The 20455-nt window shown below is 45.2% G+C and overlaps 1 protein-coding gene across 1 annotated transcript in view; it reads right to left on the bottom strand.

Annotated features, from left to right (window-relative positions):
• Positions 1–20455, bottom strand: part of PAPPA (pappalysin 1) — a 222758-nt gene that overhangs the window by 146195 nt on the left and 56108 nt on the right. Inside the window, exons 3-5 of the mRNA XM_032797888.2 lie at positions 11233–11378; positions 6370–6663; positions 703–895 (exon numbers count right to left, since the gene is read on the bottom strand). Coding sequence (XP_032653779.1) covers positions 703–895; positions 6370–6663; positions 11233–11378 — 633 coding nt within the window. The remainder of the gene's footprint in view (positions 1–702; positions 896–6369; positions 6664–11232; positions 11379–20455) is intronic.

Below are 20455 nucleotides of genomic sequence, written 5' to 3'. Positions count from 1 at the left end.
TTATAAGGGCAAATTGTGCATGCCACTTACAAGCCCGAGCAACTGGCCTGTGCACTAACTGTTCTGTGGGGTAGGGAAAAGAATCCACTCTCCTGGTGGTAGTGTGGCTGCTGAAATGTTCTGCAAAGGAGCCCTACTGGTCATTTCGGAATGTGGCAGAGCAGAGAGGAGCAAGGATCTTCCACCTCTGTGCTCCATTTCCACCTGCTCTGCTACTGTGCACAGCAGAGGGGGCATGCTCTCCCAAACACCACTGCCCTCTTGCATAGTGGATCTGAGCTCTGAAGCAAGGAAGCACAGGCAGGATTTGCCTCGTTTTGCACATGGGAGTAGGAAGGGCTTGCCCTCCAAGGTGAAGATAATAGGGCTGTTTGTGAGTATCTATTTGTAAATGAGCAACTATAACAGAGATCGCAAACCCAGAATCGCTGCTTGAGATAAAATGTGGAGGAGATTTGCTCTTTAAATGCCCAATCAAAGGACCTAGAGAGAATGCTCCAGCCCAATAAAGGAACAAAGGGACTGATAGAGATGGTGAAAATAGATCAATAAGCTATTGATTCTAGCTCTAATTCAGGAAAGCATCTCTATTCAGGACAGCACTTAACTGCTTTCCTGAACTAGGGCATCTGGTTACTTCCATGCTCCCTTCCCCTGACTCTTTCAGGTTAAGAGCTGCAGCACATCAAAGCTCGTGATCACCTTTCAAATAAATGACCGTCAACAGGAGGAAACCACTCCAGAGTGATGGAGTTCGAAGTTTGGTCCACGATCTGCGGGGCAATGGCAATTGGAGCGGGCTTCTTGACAGGCTGCCAGCTCTGGTACACCAGATCCAAGTAGCAGTGCATTCTTGCCATCTGATTGGGCGTGAAGGAATTGGTGCAGTCGTCGTCTGAAAACCAACAAAGCGAGAGATAAGAAGGGAGAGGAGAGAATTATGATGTGGTGAACATGAGCTCCCAAGCTCCTTGCAGATGTCGGGATGGGCTCTCCCTGCTCTCCGGAGTTAATGGTCTGTGAACAAATTAGTGCAGTCATCACTTCTGGAGACAGGTGAAAAGAAACAGAAGTTAAAAAAAAAACCCAGCAAGAGCCTTCCTCTCTTGCTATGGCCTGGGGTACACAGGGAGATCCTGAAGGTCATCCTAAGGGGGGCAGTGATGCATAAAGGTATGGATGGAGCCAGAAAGCCTGAGTGCAGCACCTTCTGGTCAGAGCTGGGTCTACACCTGAATCTCTGAAAGCGGAAAAAGATTTTGTCTTTAAAGAAATGTGAGCAGGGAATGGAACGAAAGCGCAATTTAGTGCACGACTCTCTCCCACGCCTTCCTTATCCCGCCTCCATTTCTTCTTTAGCTCCCTTTTTGATTGGACTGGCTCTCCACACATCCTCCTCCATGTCCTCCCTTTCCCACCATGGCTGGCTCTGCACTAAGCCTCACAGAAGGTAATGCCTCATAAGGTCTAGGGTAGTAACAAGGGAGTATGGCATGGAGCTACCTGCCTCTGTGGAAATACAGAACCACTTGCATCAAAAGATGGAGGTTCTATCTCACCCTCTATCCCCTGTGAAAGTGAGGGAGTGGGTGTCAAGCTGCTTCTTGGCCTCTCCAAAAATAACTGGGATAGGTGAATCTAATTGCCCCTCTCTCCAAAGCTAGAAAATGTGGGATCAGCCACTTGTTACCCCTCAGAGACCCAGAAGACAGTAGGTGACGCACAAGGCACCACCACTATTCACAAGCCAGTTGGCAATAGTAAATAGTGGGGTCCCGAGTCTGCGGTAGTGATGGATTGAGGCTGGGTAGGGGAAAGTTTGAGGCGAGCAGACGGTTATGAGCATGGAAATGAATTTTCCAGGAACCTAGCACAGTTTAAAACCAGGCTCAGTTTTGTCATGTGACCATTTATGAAATCTTTTGATGTCTTCAGATCAAGACTGGATGCCTTTCTGGAAGATAGGCGTTAGTCAGACACAAGTTACTGGGCTCACGACAGGGGTAAGTGGGGAAATGTAAGGCCTTGTTATATACAGGAGTTCAGACAAGATGATCTAATGGCCCTTTTTGGCCTTAAACTCTGTAAATCTATGAAGGATGCTCTTGTGGGTTCCGCACTGAGCTGGCACTCAGGAAATCTGTATTCAAAAGAATTAGCCAAACTTTTTTTACCAATTTTTTTTCCTCCATCAGTAAATATCAGCATTTTTTCACAGGAAAAGATCAAATTAAATAATTTTTAAAAAAATCCAATCAAGGGAATACAAACAAAAAATTCTGTTGAGTTTTGAAATGTCTATTTAAAATCAAATTTCATTTCAAAATGTCTATTCAGAATGAAACATTTTGTTTCAGCACATTAATAATGTCAAAATTTGCCATTTTGATTTGATTTGAAACTTTTCAAAACATTTCATCTTATGAGAATTTTTTGACATTTCAACTTACTGTTCAGAATCAGAATGGAAAGTCGTCTTGAAATGCTGACATTTCTGGTGACAGAAACATTCCATTTTTTTTACAGCCTGGCTCTGTCACAGATTTCCAGGGTGACCCTGGGCAAATCACTTCATCTGCTTTTCCCCATGCATAAATGGAGATAATTATGTACCTAGCTATCATAGGCACTTACATGGCCCCTGTTATGATAGTATCTGAGTTCCCCCCCAAATTTTAGTGTATTCCCCTTCATAACATTGCTAAGAGATAGGGATTTCTATCTACCCATTTTACAGATACACAGGGAGACTAAATGAATTGCCCAAGGTCCCAGAGGAAGTCTCTGGTGGAGCAGGGAATTGAAGATTTTACAGCTCCCAGACTAGTACCTTAATTTCTATCCTTGCCATCTCTGTTTAGATTGAAAGCTCTTGGGAACAAGGACTGTGTCTTACTATTAGGGTGACCAGATGCCCCGATTTTATAGGGACAGTCCTGATTTTGGGGTCTTTTTCTTACATAGGCTCCTATTACCCCCACCCCCGTCCTGATTTTTCACACTTGCTGTCTGTTCACCTTACTTACTATAGTCTATGTGTACAGACTGTACATAGCATAACAAGGCTTCACTCTCATATGGTGCCTTTGGGCATGATTGTAATACAAATAACAGTAATGATTTTACACAGCTCTTGTGCATTCGGTTTTGTGTGGGTGATGGGTTACTGAGGCCAGTTTGGTTGCTTACTTGGTTATTTGAATAGATTTGATATTTTGGGGATTAGTTATATTTATTTGTAGGTGCCAAGATGCCTTCAGTTCTAAGCATCGTGGAGCACAAGAGGAATGAGAGAACATGAAAACGTTCTAAAGTAAAAGTGAACTCGCTGGCTTAGTGGGGTCCTTCCCACCTCATCGTCCAGCAATGGCACAAGGAGGGTGCTTTGGCTGGAACCAATGCTTCGAATTCCAGCCCCAAGCCCTTCCAGGAGATGCATTGCAGGAATTAATGCAGCTAGGATGGTCTCCAATGCATCTCCTTTGCTAATTCTCCAGAGTAACTAACTCCCCCTCGTCAAAGAAACAAACAAACTGAGCAGGTGCAGTTGGTTTGTAAATATCTATCAAATCCCAGTTGCCAGCTCAACGTTGCTGTGTGCATGCAAAGAGCTGCTTTAATCCTTAGATTTCCTCAATAATTACTGACATTCTGTCCCTGAACATCCTGTAAGAGCCATAAATATTCCTCAGGGAAGCCCCAAAGTGCACAAAAGGCTTTGAATAGCCACCATAAAGAAACAATAAAATATAGCTAGGACTCAACCCTAGAAACAATGGCAGAGGAGGAAGATGACATGCAGTCTATGCTGCAGCTCAAATGTCTCTCTAAATGCCAGCCTAGGCTGCTCTTCTGGGGGAGGGGAGAGAGAGAATCATTAGCATTCAGGAAAGGCTCACAAATCTACAGATGATATAATGATCAGAGAAATAAAACAGGCTTCATTAGGACTTCTGCTCTCATTGAAGTCAGAGGCAGAATTCTTACTGACTTCAACGGGAGTGGCCCTAAGGAAGCAATGTTTTGTTTACTTGGAGACAACATGACTCTGTTTGACAGGGAAGACAATGCAAATCACCCCCCCACCCTGCTTCTAGATCCCCTGAATTCTAGAGAGATAGGAGATTGTCTGTATGGGTACATCCTATATAGACAAAGTAAGAAACAGATAAGATAGACAGACCAATACAGATATGAGAAAGAGAGAAAGTCAGTCATTCAGAGCTGTATGACCTCAGCTAGAGGCTTCAAAGGTATTTCCACAGTGATGCGATATCCTGATATGACTTTTATTCCACTGGGAACAACAGAAAAGCAAACAGATTCATGCAGGAGCTCTAGAGATGCCTATCGTGTTGCTTCACTTAATTTTACAAGAATAAATAGTTGCTTTTGCTCACAACACCAGCACCTCTTTAGTTCTCACCAGCAGATAGGTATCTCTTCGTCCTGCCTGGCTGTGTCTAATCTGTGCAGAGAGCTGGCGAGACAGGCTCCCTTCAGACAGAGGGGCTCTCTGCATGTTGAAACATTCCGGCCCCACCTCAAATCTTCCACCCTTGTCCACACACACAAACACATTGATGGGAGGAGTGTAACAGGTGGCATCTACATGTAGGTGTGAGATTATCATGGGAATTTAGTGGGCAGGAATAGTTTCCGGTTGTAATCTGCATAATGACAATGTTAGTATACAGGCCAAATCATGAGAAGTGCACAGCATATACTAAAAAGCTAAGTCACTGTGTGTATACTTGTCCTTGAAACCAGGAGTGGGAAAATAAGAGAAGCAGCAGCACCCATTCGATCCTGTAGCATCCAGGGTATATCTACAGCTGTGTTATAAATCAGCTCAGCCTCTGCCCCTGGATAATATTCATCACTTGCTTCTCTATGGATATATTAGGACTCATATGGCACTTTGCATGGACAATCTGTGTTTCTGCCTTCTCTGCAAAGGCACCTTAAAATGGCTGTATATGTAATAGTTAAGGCTAAGATTTTGTCACAGTTATTTTTAGTAAAAAAGTCATGGACAGGTCGTGGGCAATATCCAAAAATTCACAGAAGTCTGTGACCTGTCCCTGATTTAATAACTATGAGTCACAGAAGCCCGTGACCTGTCCTTGACTTAATAACTATGAGAAAATGGAGAGGGAAGAGAGTCCAGCACCCACCGATGCTGGGGTTCCAGGGTTCCCCACCCATGATGGCTGAGAGTGCGGAGTCCCCTCTGCCACCGGCAGCAGTTTGGAGCTGTGGGGTCTGTCCATGGAAGCTGGGAGCTACGGGGACCACCCCACTGCCTGCGAGACTGGGAACTGCAGGGTTCCCCTCACAGCCCATGCAGCTGCAGCTTGGGGCTGTGGGGTCCTCCTGCCAGCTGTCACTTGGGGCTGCAAAAGTCCCTGCCACCCATGGTGGTGGCTCAGGGTTGTGGGGTCCCCCTGTGCCCTACAGCATCTGGGAGTTGTAGGGGGGACCTGCCTGCTGATGCTGACAGCTCCAGTTCCGCAGCCCCGGGGCTGAAGCGAAAATGTCACGGAGGTCTCTGGAAGTCATGAATTCTGTGACTTCCATGACAAAAATCTTAGCCTTAATAATAGTTTACACTCACTTTAAGACACCTTTATACTGCCAGGGTGATGTAAAAGAGCCGTACCGCAACTGAGAATCAGGCCCTAGTACCCAATCAAAGAGAGAACGCTGTCAATCCATCAGTAGCTATCTCCTACCTTCTTCACAAAACAACATGGAATTCTTCACTGCCCATTGTACTTCCAAGGGAGAAGGGCAGGGATCCTACCCTGTGTCTTATGTGAAGGATAAGCACTCCCTCCTAGTGCTATATTGCAATGTCAGCACAGAGCCCAGTTCATGATATAGGACTTGAACTTCTGGTGTGACCCAGAGATGAGAGCACTAACACCTGAGCCAAACCAAACCCATACGGTTTGCTGAGACAACCAGCAAACGGTACTAGAGCACATCCCAAGGAGGATGAACAGGGTCTGATTATCTATCCATCTCACGCTCCTCCAGCAACATGGGTGGTATGAATATCCCTCTGACATCCATTGTTTCCATAAGGGATGGGGAGACAATCTCCCAGGCTGGGATTTTCAAAGGAGACAAAAGGGAGTTAGGAACCCAAGCTCCATTGATATTAAAGAGGAATTGGTTGCCTGCCTCACTTTGGAAGTCCTAGACTGAATTAAGCCCCAAATCTCCATATCTAGATGTGAAAAGTGTCATTGGAACAATCAATGACCTTGGGATAATGTTTCATCTGCAACAGAATGTTAAAAATCAAACCTCCCTCTCTGCCTCCCTCTTCTATCACAGACACCTCTGGCAAAGCCTGAATACCTGTATAGCTCATGAAGTTGCTGTACGGTGTGTTTAGGAAACTGTGAAAACCGCACGTGTCATTGCCAGGTCCAGGGTCCCCACACAGTTTGTGCTTTGGAGCAGGGTTGGTGTCACCGCAGAGGTCTCCAGTCTCAAAGGAGGGCTCGGTTTCCATGCATGGGTCACTGCAGGAGAGTATCTCAGAGATTCCCCGGAAGACATGATAGAGCCCCAGGCTGTGCCCAATTTCATGGATCATTGTGTGTGTGTGGCCAGGGATGCCGTAGAAGGAAGGGTTCAGCACGATGCCACCTGCATGGAGAAAATGAGAAGCTATTGCTTTTGTCTTATTTATCTTGGAACATCTGAGGGGAGGTGGGGAGTGGAGAATATACCAAAGGACCTATAACCTCACTGTGCATCTGAGTCTTCTGGGTGCTGAGCAGGGAGCTCAGAGTGGTCTGCACCCCACATGCCGTGCTCTGCCTTTTGCAGGAGCAGACACTGAAGAGTTCTGCCACGCATGCTGGAGTTGCAAGATCCTAGTCAAAGGGCTTACATGAAAGTTGCATGCTATAGGACTGAAAGGATGAGAAACCAAGGAACCAGTTCTGAGTTCCTGATCCAAGAATCAGGATGTCAATGCGAGTTTTTCCATTGGATTTAGTGGGCTTTGGACCAGACACTCAGGCAAAAATCCCACTAAAATCAATAGATTTGCAGCAGCTTACACCGCAGCTGAATTTGGCCCAGTATGTTCACATACAATGGCTCTTCATTTCAGATTGTAAACAATACATACGATGCTGACAGGTAAACAATATATACCTAGAACATGCACAGTGCATTGTTCACATGGGATAAAGACATCGCTGGTAGAACCCTGCTAACTTGGGTTAAAGTCTAGGAGGCATGTTGTTTATTGCTGATATCTGCAAATTAGTAACTGGACAAAAAAGCATGGATAGTCCACATTACAAAGGGTGAAGCTTTAAAATCAACTGGAATTGGTTGTTCTAATCATCTAGGCAGCTTTGAAAATCTCAGATGAAATATACCCTGCTCATTTATTAGCCACTCTAGTTTTAATTTTCTGAAAAAAAGTACTACATATTACACTAGTAAAGACATGGAATCTAATGTGTAAAAAACCGGAAATCTTCGTAATGTGATAACTTATTAGCTTGGATATTAAATCTGTGTAGAGAAGTGAGTGGTGATCAGTTTTGCACGTGAATTATGGCATGTGTAGATAAGTGAATGGTAGATTAGGGAGGTTCAGCAGCATGGTTAGCATTTTATTTTTTAGCTGGGCTTCCGCTACGCTTGGAGTTAGTGAGAAGTTCCATATTTTCTTTCCTTAGTTTGTTAAACTCGGCTTTTCACAAGCCTTTTTATTTTAAAGTGTTTACCTACATTGCTGGTGCCTTACCCAGGGAAAGGAAAACTGTTTTATGAAAGAACACTGGCAAAATAAAAAGTGGATGTGATGCACTGTTAAGTTAGTGAACATGAGCAGATTCTATTCATGCTCAGCCGTTCGTTGACTCTTGTTGCAACAATAAAAGGGTGCGTGTGAATGAGCGAGAAGAGGGAGTGTGTGTGTGTGCGGGGGGGGGGGAATGCAGAAGGGAAAAAAGAGGAGAGTGAGCATGTGAGAGAGAAGGCAAAAGGAATACATTTTTATATGCTTGCACTGCTTCAGTCATGCATAGGGCTGCACCAGGAGTCAGCCCCTAGCAGTCCTATGGGGTGGCTGCGCACCTCCTGCATGCCACAGAACTAGTCTCTGCGCCAGCTTTGTATAAGTCAAACTGAGGGGCTGTGGATCGGTGTTTAGGTGGATCCTTCTATCCCAGCACCCTGGCTCTTTGTCTGAGGGAAGAGTGTGAACTTCGCCTTCTCATCCTCCCTGCACTACATCTGCACAGATTCCTGAGTGTTTGGCAGGGCCTCCCAGAGGATTCTGGGGGCCTGGGGTCTTCGGCGGTGGGGGGCTCCAACTTCAGCAGTAATTCATCGGCGGGTGGCCCTTCCTTTCTGGGACCTGCCGATGAAGTGCCCCAAAGACCCGTGGCCGGGGCCCCCCGCTGCTGAATTGCTGCTGCAGCTGGACCTGCTGCTGAAGTGCAGCCGGGTCTTCGGGGCACTTCAGTGGGGGGTCCCAGAACAGAAGGCACCCCCACCGACGAATTACCATCGAAGACCCAGCTGCACTTCGGCAGTGGGTCCCGCTTCGGTGGTAATTCACCGGCGGCGGGTCCCGCTTCGGCAGTAAGGACCCCCCGCTGGCAAAGACCCAGAGCAGAAGAAGCTCCGGGGGCCCAGGCCCCGCAAGAGTTTTCCGGGCCCCCCAGAGCGAGTGAAGGACCCCACTCCAGGAGCCCTGAAAAACTCTCGTGGGGGCCCCTGCAGGACCCAGGGCCTGGGGCAAATTGCCCCTCTTGCCCCTCTCCGGGCAGCCCTGGTGTTTGGGCTCTATGTGGGGTGAGTGAATTTCACCCAGAGAGAATCTGTTACATAATTTGTGACAGCCCCCTAAGGAAGCCCACATTCTGGATTTACCATCACTGGTCATCTTGGCAATGCGCCAACGTCAGACATGCACTCACAATAAAGGCTGCCTAGAGAGCACTGGAGCTGGACTGCAGAGAACCAGCTGGGCAGAGCTGTTTGAGTTTTGCCTTTGTTTAAGATGTCTAGTTTTCATAGCTGTCAAGAGTCTAAATCAATTGTAGTTTTACAGAAAAGATAGTTACCTCACCCAGACAAGCTATGTTCCAGCACTTAGATCTGGACTACAGAGCATGTTTCATATTTTTTTTATTAAATACATATTGGATTTATGGAAGACAGAAAGAGAGAGTGAGAAAGGAAAGATTAAAATAAAATTCTCACAAACCAAGCATGGGACAGGAAGGGCTGTTAAGACAGGAAATTATCATTGAGTCAACCTCAAACTGTCAGTTAAAGGCTTTCTAGCTCTCCAGTGAGATTTCCCTCTAGTCAATGAATTCGGTCAATAAGCCCTAGAAGCTGAATTTAAGCTGTTTTGTTAAGACACGCTGTTTACAATCAGCCTTAGAGAAGTGAAAGGACAACTAATCAAACTCACAAATGAGCTCCACCATCTCTCTGGGTCCAGCAGGAGGTGCTACAAGGACTTTTTACCAAGCAGAGGCCTCTCTCCACAGTTATAGAGGTAGCAGCTATTCCAGTCCCATCTTACCCCATCAAGAGTAATTCTAGGAGTCGTGGCCCAGGCTCTTAGGGACAATCCAGGCTATTTCAGTCTTAGAGAAATGTTGTGGGAGTGTTGGTGGAGGGAAACTCACAGCTACACTAGACCCAGCTCATCCTGGAAGAAGTTACAGAAGGAGCACTGGCTCTTAGGAAGTCTCTGAGCTGTGTCAGTCCTAGCTTCATCCAAGAGGATGTGCTGCAGGGAATGAGACAGGAATGCTGACTATGGGGCATTCACATCTACTCCAATCCCACTCCGTCTCAGCAGGAATCTCTGTAAGAAATGGTGTAGGAGTGATGGCTTTTGGGGGAACTCTATCCTGGTACTTAACTAGCTGTCTTCTGTAGTATGAGCGACCCTGATGAGTGCTTCATGAAATGCTGGTTGCCTGTGGTGGAGCAGCCAGCTTCAACCAAATTGCTTGACTAGGGAGGGTGGTAACCTTCTGTTTTCTGTGGATTGTCCTTTTGAATGTAGAGGAGACTCCCTGACCACTGCACAGCCATCAGTGAGGCTGCCGTTCTGTAGTTCAGTTCACATGCAGAATGATACAAACGAAGGAGTACACACACTGTGCTCTGCCTATCTCTCTCATTGAGACTTTACATTTGCCATTTCTTTGTTGTGCTTCTTAATCTGAAGATGATCTGGCTCGGATAATATCAGAATTGATCCAAAAGGCCACCCCCAAACCTCCATCTAATCTGAACTGGATTTTATTCTCAGTCCAGATTTTCATCCAGACAGGACTTACTTCCTCCACTGTTGTTCATTTTGCCTTAATCTGCATTTGCTGCTTCCAGGTGACATTGGATGCAGAAAGCTCTGGAAAATGTGATCATCTTTGTTCTCATGAGATCTCCAGTTCAGTTTTGCTGCCACTAGGAGGTTTGTGTAGTGCAGATAAGCATATACAGACTTCTAGGTGCTTAAGTAACCTGTCTCCTTGTCTCTTTTGAGGCTCATCCATCATTTCAGAAGGATACAACCCCTCTGGCACTCTAAGCATCTAAGTAGTGACTCATCTGCTAGGTTGTGTGGCTTCCTCTGGATACCTGGGTCTATAGCAGCTATATTCAGCAACTTTAGCTAAGAAATGCACAGGCCAAGCTGTAGGGTAGCAAATTCTCTTCAGTTCCACTCAATTGAACATTAGAAACATGGGGATTTTGCAGGTTGCTTTTTTTGCAAACTGATATAGAACAACAACAAACCTGCATTGCATTTTTAGAGGAAAACTAACTGCACGCATTCTAGGTAATGGGCTACGGTTAATACCGTAATTGGCAAAGGTTAATAATTCAGTGCTGTCCAGCATTCTCCCCTTGCCCTCCCCACAACCTCCTTTGCAAAGTGCTCCCATGGGGCTGATGCCCTGTAAAGTAGCTTCACTTAAAAGGTGAAATATTTTCAGCCTGACATCATCTAGAAATACCATAATATGCTTTGGCTTTATAATCTAATATTTTCCTGGTTGTGAGCCAGTAGCTGGGAATTATGGAATTTTTTGTCCCTTGACTATATAAGACTATTAGTGGAATGATAAGAAATCAGAACTGGACTTAATGCATAATTGTCTTCCCTTCTTGCTCCCCCTGAGAAAACTTTGCAAAGGGACAGTGTCTTTTAAGACTGACCTAGATGCATCAAGGCTTCCTTGTCCCACGGCCAGGTCGCCACTCCAGCCAGCTCTTCCTCAGAGGAATTAGCGAAGAAGATATTGAGGTGTGTGGATCCATCGAGTTTGAGTATGTTCTTCAGTTCGTTGACATCCAAGTATGCTCTGAAACAGAAAAATGAACTATTACTAACAGCATTACCAGCGCTGGCAGAGTACTGGAACGCTGAAAGCCAGGTAGAGATCCTTATGAACCAATGAACGGCAAGCAGTTGAGAACATTTTAACATCCGAATCCTAAATATGGCATAATAATTTGCATTTATATAGAGCCTTTCATCTGGGATTTCAACTCACTTAAGTATTGATCAATGAAGGCTCACAACACTCAAGGTAAATACCCAGAATTGTCTACCTTCCTGACACTGCCACAGAATCCTTTTTATTTTTACTATTATGGCTGGTCAATCCAGTTATGTAAACAGTTGCCTTGTATACATTCTCTAAATTTGTTACTGCTGCCTATACTCCTGCTTCCATAACACAGCAACAAGGAGTCTCATATCCTCACTCTAGCAGCAGATGGTAACAGACTATTACTGCTACCAGCTCCTGGTGTTATTCCTTTAGCCCAAGTGGTAGAGGTTCATGCTGAGGTCCAGAAAGTCTAAGCCTGACAGGAGGCCCTGGTTTCAGTAAGTTGCTATATCCAAAAGGAAACGAGTGCCAATGAGAAGGAAGTAAACACAACAAGGTTAGATTTGATTTATTAAAACACTGCAAAGAAGCAAAGCAAAGCAATGTTTGACAAATGGAGGATGATAAGATCGGCAGGGAAACACAATTCAGCAGCAAGCTCCTGAGAGGTTATTATAGACAGAATTTAGAAAATAGGAAAAGTGGGAAGAAAAAATGACCTAGCTTATGATGCTGTCAGAGGAGACAGCTATGTGATACCTGTTTCTTGCCTGTCTATAATACATGGCAGAATGGAAAATCCACACTTAGCCTGAGTGTGGGGGTTCTAAGACTGAATTAGTATTCATGTGTGTTTGGGTGGAGAGGGGAGCTGAGCTGTTACAGGAGCATTCTCCTCTCCCTCTGTCCCCACATAAGCTCCAAGTAGTCAGGCTTATATAGGTTTAGCAGATAGCAAGGTGAGAACTGTTCTACGTGGCGTCATCCTCACTGAACCAGCATCTACTCCCACAGGTTGTTGGTCCCTTCCATCTACCTTCTTGGAGAAGGAATAGGCCTAGTAACCATTGGCAACAGGGCTTCTGAGGGAGATGTGCTCTATGAGAGAATAAGGACTAGGTCATTGAGTAAATTCCCCAAGCCTGTTTCAGATCCCCCAAGAACTGTGGGATTTCCTCACAAATCCTGGGATATCTGCAGGGTTGTAGGAGCACACGATTTCGAGGAGGCAAACCCAGCCCCCAAACTCAATGCCTTTTCTGAGAATCTTTAGCTCTCCTTTGGCGTATTCCAGGAAAGGTGTGAAATGGCCTTGTCTGGGCACAGGCACAGATGTTGTCAAAGAATACGCCATGCTACCCGTTAAGTTCCTGTCGTACCATAACACTCTAACCCAATGGAGTGCAGTGTAAGGAGGTGAAGGGAGAGTGAAGAAATCAGGCAGTGTTCTAACAGAACTGAAACAAACAAAAAAAATCGAGGGAAAAGTTGATGTCAAAAGTTGTGGTATTGGCACAAAGACACAAACCTACTTTCCTCTCTTGATGCCTCATTAACAAAGCAGCCAGTACCTCATGGGAAAATACTGAGGGTATCAGATATTGTACATTCAGACTCAACAAATGCACAGCACCAAAATAAAGCTATAAGAAATGAGCTAGTTTCACTGCACTCAAAGGATGTAGGGAGTCAAAAATACAAGCGATAATCAGGATATAAAACTTCCAGGTTTACATGTACTACTTCCTATTCTACTTCTTAATGCACCCTCACCTATCCCCTTCCTAGCTCTCCTGAGAAACAAGCCAACATGCAGGAGTTTAGCCAGTCTGCTCTGCTGACAACTCAATGGAAATAGGTATCAGAGTGGTAGCCGTGTTAGTCTGTATCAGCAAAAAGAACGAGTACCACCTGTGGCATCTTAGAGACTAACAAATGTATTTGGGCATAAGCTTTCGTGGGCTAAAATCCACTTCTAGGGAGACCAGATGTCCCGATTTTATGGGGATAGTCCCGACTTTTGGGTCTTTTTCTTATATAGGCTCCAATTACCCCCCATCCCCTGTCCTGATTTTTCACACTTGCTGTCTGGTTACCCTACCTACTTCATCAGATGCCTCAGATGAAATGGGTTTTAGCCCAGGAAAGCTTATGCCCAAATAAATTTGATAGTCTCTAAGGTGCCACAAGTATTCTTCGTTCTTTTTTTCAACAGAAATAGCTTGGTGCGCTGGTGCCTGGAGCTGCCCCTGCAACCAAGACAATGGTGTCACATTGGTGTAAAACTCATCTGAGATCAGAATCAGCCCATTGATGGGGGCTGCAAAGATACAGCCCTGGCACAACTCTTTTCATGCAGAAAGTTTTACAAAGTTTAAAAGTTTTTAGAGGTTTGGCTCAGTTTGGAGAAGTAATTCAAATTTGCAGATTCATCGATAAGGCCAAAAGGGACCACTGTGATCATCTAGTCTGACCTGTTGCATAACACAGGCCATAGGACTTCCCTGAATCAATTTCCTCTTTGAACAAGAGCAGATCTTTCAGGAAAAAAAATCCATTTGATTAAAAAATTCCACCAAAAAAACCCTTGATAAGATGTTCCAATGGTTAAATACTCTCACTATTAAAAATTTGCCCCTTATTTCTAATCTGAATTTCTCTAGCTTCAACTTCCAATCATTGGATCTTTTTATACTGTTGACTGCGAGACTGAAGAGCCCATTATCCAATTTTTTCATCTCCATGAAGGTACTTATAACATGTGATGAAGTCACCCCTTAACCTTCTCTGTGATAAACTAAATAGATTGAGCATCTTGAGTCTGTCACTAGAAGGTATGTTTTCCAATCCTTTAATCATTCAACATGCTTCTTGAATTATGGATACCTGACTTGGACACAGTTTTCCAGCAGTGATCGCATCAATGCCAAATACAGAGGTAATATAACCTCTCTACTCTTACTTGATATTACTCTGTTTATATAGCCAAGGATTGTATTAGCCCTTTTGGCCACAGCATCACACTGGGAGCTCATGTTCAGCTGATTATCCATCATAGCAAATGATGTGATTTCCTTAAAAACCTGCCAAGAGTAATACTACTTCCCTCGTTTTTGGTTCTCTAGCCCCACTCCACATGACCTCCTGTTATTAACCACTGTGCCAGGAAATATGAAATGTGGGGGAGCATCATTGTTCCCATTTGTTAGATGGGATAAATGAGGCACAGAGATCCCCAAGGTGTGTCACCAAGTTAAAGTTTAGAACTCAAGTTGGTAACTCCTTGTTCTATGCTCAATCTACTGGACCACAATCACCCTTGGTTTTAAGACCAACATGGTCAAGGAACACTTTGAGAATAAAGCAAAAATTATTAGGAAGTAGGGCTGGCCAGAAAACAAGACTTCCATTTCATGAATAATTTTGAGGTTTTCACATTTGGTTTTGTTCTCATGCAGAACAAAACTGAGGCCTTTCAAAATAAAATAAAATAAAATTGTGAAAAGCAAATAGTTCAGTGGGTAGGACATTTATCTGGGCTGTCGGAGAACTACGTTCTAGTTCTTGCTCCCTATCCGGCAGAGAACCACTTTCTAGTTCTGCTACACTTTTGTAGGGAAGGTTTCTCAGCTCCAAGATGGAATAAGTGGTCAAAACCAGACGGCCCCCAAACCTAGAACAGCTAATAGTCTGGTGGTTAAGCCACTCCTCTGGAATGTGAGGGACCCAGGTAAACTTCCCTGATCTTTCTCTCACACCAAAAATTTCATACTGAACCTGAGAAACCTTCCCAAGCCAAGCTGTGTCAAAACTGACACCTTGCTGCAAAAAAACATTTGGTTTTTGATGAATTGGCATTTTCTGGTGAAAAAGAAACGTTTTGCTGAAAAGTTCCTGACCCACTCTAGTAGGGAACTGAATACTTCAGCAGGATGACTGCTCCCTGTAGTTCTCCTTTCCTTAGGAGTGTGCGTGCGGCTCTCACGAACTCGATGCACTCACATTCATTGAGCAGGGTTCCTTGCATACTTGACAAGGCTTCCATTCCCAGAAGGGCAAAAAAGAAAAAAACCTAGGGTAGCTGGCTCAGCACCAAGATCTTTCTGTCCTTCCCTGGAGGACACCCCAATGGAAAACAGACTTACATTTCCGTTATAGTTTACTTGCCAGTCACTGAAGTCACCATCTCCAAAATAGCTCAAGGTCGGGTGTCCCCAAGCCCCCGCTGACTCACTGAGGAAGACACGCTCTTTGGGGACATCAGTAAGAGGGGCTTTGTTCCCATTCCACGGAGTTTTTATCTTCAAATCAATGGCCTGTGATGTGGCTGAAGTTCTGAAGGACAAGTCAACACTGTGACCCTTTGCACATTTCTCATCTCTCCACTGTTCTCAGTTCATCTCTCATAAACACACAGCCCGCTCCCTCCGCCTCTTGAGCCCATTTCAGCAAATATTTGCATAATGGTCTGATTCTATAGGTTAATCTAGTGCCAGAGGTTTCTTCATTTCTTTGAAATGTCTTTGCTGTGCACTGTTCAGTGTGGTACGCCCATGTGGGAGAGTGTGCAATTGTGCAGGTGCACGCATGCTGGTCTAAGTAGGGGTGTGGGTCACATCATGCAAGGGAAAGTGTTTGTAGAGGAGCACGTGTGAGATGGTATGTCAGTGAATGAGAGAGAGCCAGAGAGCAGCATTGTGGGAGTGTGAGAAAGTGTAAATAGGCGAGGGTGTGTGTGTCACTGTGTGAGACACTGGAGAGAGAACATTTATGTGTTTGTGAGAGAGAGAGAGGCTACTGCTGCTCATGCTAGAAGCAGACAGAACGTAGAGTCTACACGAAGCCCCCACAACTGTACATTAGAGCAGCAGTTCTCAAACTTCATTGCACCTTGACCCCCTTCTAATAACAAAAATTACTACATGATCCCAGGAGGGGGGATCAAAGACCGAGCCTTCCCAAGCACCGCCGGCCCCAAGTTAAGTCCAAAGGCTTCTGCCCTGGGTGGGTGGCATGTAACCTTAGCCTTGGGTGGTGAGGCTTGGGCTTGGGCTTCAGATAGGGTGACCAGATGTCCCAATTTCATAGAAACAGTCCTGATTTTGGGGTCTTTTTCTTATATAGGCTCCTATAACCCCCCATCCCTGTCCCAATTTTTCATATTAGCTGTCTGGTCATCCTAGCTTCAGACTTGCTGGGACCCAAGGCCAACACTAGCTTTGGCAATCCACTAAAATGGGGTCACGACCGGGTCTCAACCCACAGTTTGTGAACCCCTGCAGTAGAGCACTCCAGCAGTTGTATCCTCATTCTCCTGTAGTTCCAAGGAGGCTAAGCTGTCACCTCCTAATTCCTAGCTACCTTTTTGTCTAATATGTTCACAAGCCATTCCCCAGCTACACTCTGCTCCCATTCCCTCTAGCACAACCTCTCTCTGTCTTGCACTCACAATACACTCTTTCAGCTTCAGGGATGGTTTGCAAATGGAATATTACCGTAGCTAACCCAGAGCTGAGTGCATCAGCCTCTGACTAGCCAGGGCCGTAGGTACCTCACTGTGGGCCCTGTTCACAACTGGTGTAATTCCACTGGCTTACCCTTCTTTGGAACTGGACCCATAATGTGGTACAGACTGACCCAAGGGTTTGCAGAGCATCTGCCATTTGATACAGGGAGTTGGTCAAAGTCAGTGAATGAGGTGATTAGGATACGTAGGTGTGAGGACAGGATGCGAAGGGTGTTTTTGCAAGGGGGCTGAACGTCAGCCAACCAGTACAAGGGCTGTCTAGCCTAGTGGTCAAAGCAAGTGTCAGGCCAAGTGGTCAGAGAGGGTGCCAGGAAGCAAGGACTAGGGCCAGAGCTGGGGTCAGTAGTCAGAAGACAGTCAGGGGTCAAATCAGAGGGCAGAAACTTGAGCAAGCAGGGTATCAGGCAAGGAGGAGTTCAAGGCAGGGGCAGACAGAGGCAAGGCTGGGTGCAAGGAGCAGACGCAGTGGTGGGCATGAGCACTGAGTAGGCATTGAGTAGGCCCTGGACATAATAGGTGGCTGTAACTGGGGTGTATTTGGAGATTGTTTGTGTGTGACTCCCCTGGCACGTATACATTGTGACCTTTTGCATAGATACATGAACACACTAAGATCATGTTCAGGCCAGTCCCTTGGGTATTTGTATGTAAACATGCACACACACAAAAGGATAAGTGTAAGTTTGGGAGTGTGTATATATGCAAGATGATCAGAGCATATTTATGGGGCTCCATGCAAAGTTTTGAAGTGTGGGGGAAAGAACAAGAAAAAATATGGTTTAGAAATCTATTCCTTCCTTCCTCCCCATGTTTCTAATAATCTCCCATCCATGTCCCTCATTGCCACATTAGTACACACACAGAGCCACAGATTAACCACCTCTGCAGTTCTTATCCAGCCACTGACGGCAGACCCTACAGTTACTATGTCAGAACAGTTTTCAGTGATTGTGTTGGACTGATTTGACTCTCCTCTGACTGCTACTGCTTCTTTGCTATCAGTCCAGAATATCTGATTCCGTGCAATCTATGAGCCTCACTTACTCTTCTCAAGGTTATGTGGGTCCCATGATAGAGGACATAACGCCCGTCACATGGACCCATGCCAAAGAGAACGAAGGAACCCAGCCTCTGCACCAGTGCCAAACTTGCATTTCAAAGACATGAGTGCAGTTTTGGAAAAGGATCAAAGCCCTTCCAACTGTCATTAGAAATACTCCTTTATTCATCTCTCCATGAGTGCCAGCAATATATTTCATCAATTCATTGGCTCGAGACAGTGCTTCCAATATAAACCTGAATGGGGGAACTGTCAGGGCAAGTCTGTGCGGAAAACAAAACAAAACAAAAACACAGCAAGGCATATGTAACCCCTGTAATGGAAAAAAACCTGTGACGGCTTGAGTGTGCCCAGCTCAAAAAACCACAATGAGCTCATTAGTAAAAGGTCTGCCCTGCTAGAATCTATTTTAGACATAGAACGGCTACAGGCTGCTTTTGACCACTGGGGACACTGAATCATATTGGATTTCATGCACATTCCCACCCAAATGTTTGCCCAGGCATATTTGTCTAACGCACAGTTTTATCCTATAGAGTGGAGAGCACTTCAGAGTTGCATTGTACAACAGCTTCATCTGTCTCCAACAGAATCCATAGCCCAACTGACAGCACATTTCCTATACTATAGTTCCATCCCCCATCCAGCAGGCTTGTTAGCTCATCCAGCAGTACATCTCTTATGCAACAGCTCCATCCCCTATCCAGCATGCATACCATCTCCCATATACGGAGATCAATCCATTTCCCTCTCCCATACGTCAGGCCCATCTCCTATATATTTGGGCCCTGGGTCCTAGAAAGCAGGCCTATTTCCTGTTAGTGAGGCCAGCCTTCTGGACAACAGACCCATCACCTACCCATTGATCCCTATCCCTGATACAGTGGGCCCTGTCTCCTGTACAGTAGGTACCACTCTGCTGAACTCCACTTTGTCAGATATCGGTGCCAAATCATATTAGGAAAATGTATTGTATTTAGATACAGTCAAGTTTACTAATAGCTTTTATACTTGATTGTGGCTCAGTCATCGAGGCTAGACCCAGACAAAGCTAACCTGCATGGAGAGCCTAAAACAACATGTTTTCATGCAAGCAAAGATCTGAAATAGCGCACAGTGTCTTAACCTGACGATTCCATGGCTTGAGCCTATTCACATGAGCTGGGTTGCAGTCAGTCCAGCCTAACAACAGTTATTAAATGTGGTTGTTTCTGTGATGTAAGAAGAGCATTCTAGCCCTCACTGTTAGGAAATGTTTCCCGACACTCAACCTTAAGTTTTTCTTCACTTGACTTTGTTTTGCTTTTAATGTTCAAAGACAAGTGTCACTTTGCAGCAGGAAAACAAAGAGGCTGAATAACAAAATATCCACAGGACATCACACAAAAGAGAGAGCAGGGCCTTCATTCTCCTCTGTCTTCCAAGTGCCTGCTCTCATTGCCAGGTTTAAAAGGAATGCTGCTTACTCTCATCCCTCCATCTCCAGAAGGAGGCATTCATTAGTCTATCTTTCCATGCAGTAGGGAGGGCAGTCAATCCCTAAATACCAAAAGAGCAGCTCTTCTCTCCTTGTACATAAATTCAGACTTCCACAGAGCACAAGGCAGTCGCCTCTTTTGGGTGCTGCCAGGACTACAATTTCAGGTCTGAATCAGTTGCATAAGATGGTCTTGATTTGCTGCTGGTCCACTTTGTTTTAAACTTCGTGTGAATTTGATGATCCTCAAAGGAATTGGTAGTACTGGCTTGAACCAGCTATAGATTCAGTCAGGCTCAGAGCAAGCTTCCCCCAGTACCATTATCAGTGCAACTCAGTTCTGACCTGCAAATGTTACAGGCCAGATTCGCAATGAGGCGGCGTTGATGCACCTCATTTACCTATGCATTATAGGATATAACACCCTCTGACGTTCTAGTCTTGGGGCCTATCTTGGATAGTGATTGCCAGTAACGTCAGAGCATGCCATGGTCTAATATGTGAACCAGTGACTGCTAGGTACTAAAGAACAGCCACCAGAGTGGTTTTCACATATTATCCAACGCATAATTTGAATTCCCCTCTTCAGGGGTAAACGACCATTGGGATAACCACCAATAGACATTACAATGCCAGACATGATCAACAATGATCACACCAGGCCAACTCTTGGTCCCATTGCATGGCAAGATTCCCTGATGTCAATGAAACCAGCATCTGGCCCTTATATAGGGCCATTTGGCAGACAGACATACAGCATAGGGACCTGGAATTATATTTTAACTTCTCTTTCCCTGTGGTTTCTCAATCTCAAGTGGCCGGGAACGGAGCTGTCTTTCTCACAGAACCTACATACCCAACTCTCGCAGAGAGACACCTTTCACTTGAGTACCTCTCAAATGTGTGTGTAAGCAAGTGTGACAGTTTGGTTTTATTTTTGTCTTCCGCTCTGTTCCCAAGCGCTTTCATTCCTGCTCCAC

The sequence above is a fragment of the Chelonoidis abingdonii genome, chromosome 24, assembly GCF_003597395.2.
Source record: "Chelonoidis abingdonii isolate Lonesome George chromosome 24, CheloAbing_2.0, whole genome shotgun sequence".
NCBI lineage: Eukaryota > Metazoa > Chordata > Testudines > Testudinidae > Chelonoidis > Chelonoidis abingdonii.
This window is presented reverse-complemented; position numbering and strand designations above follow the sequence as displayed.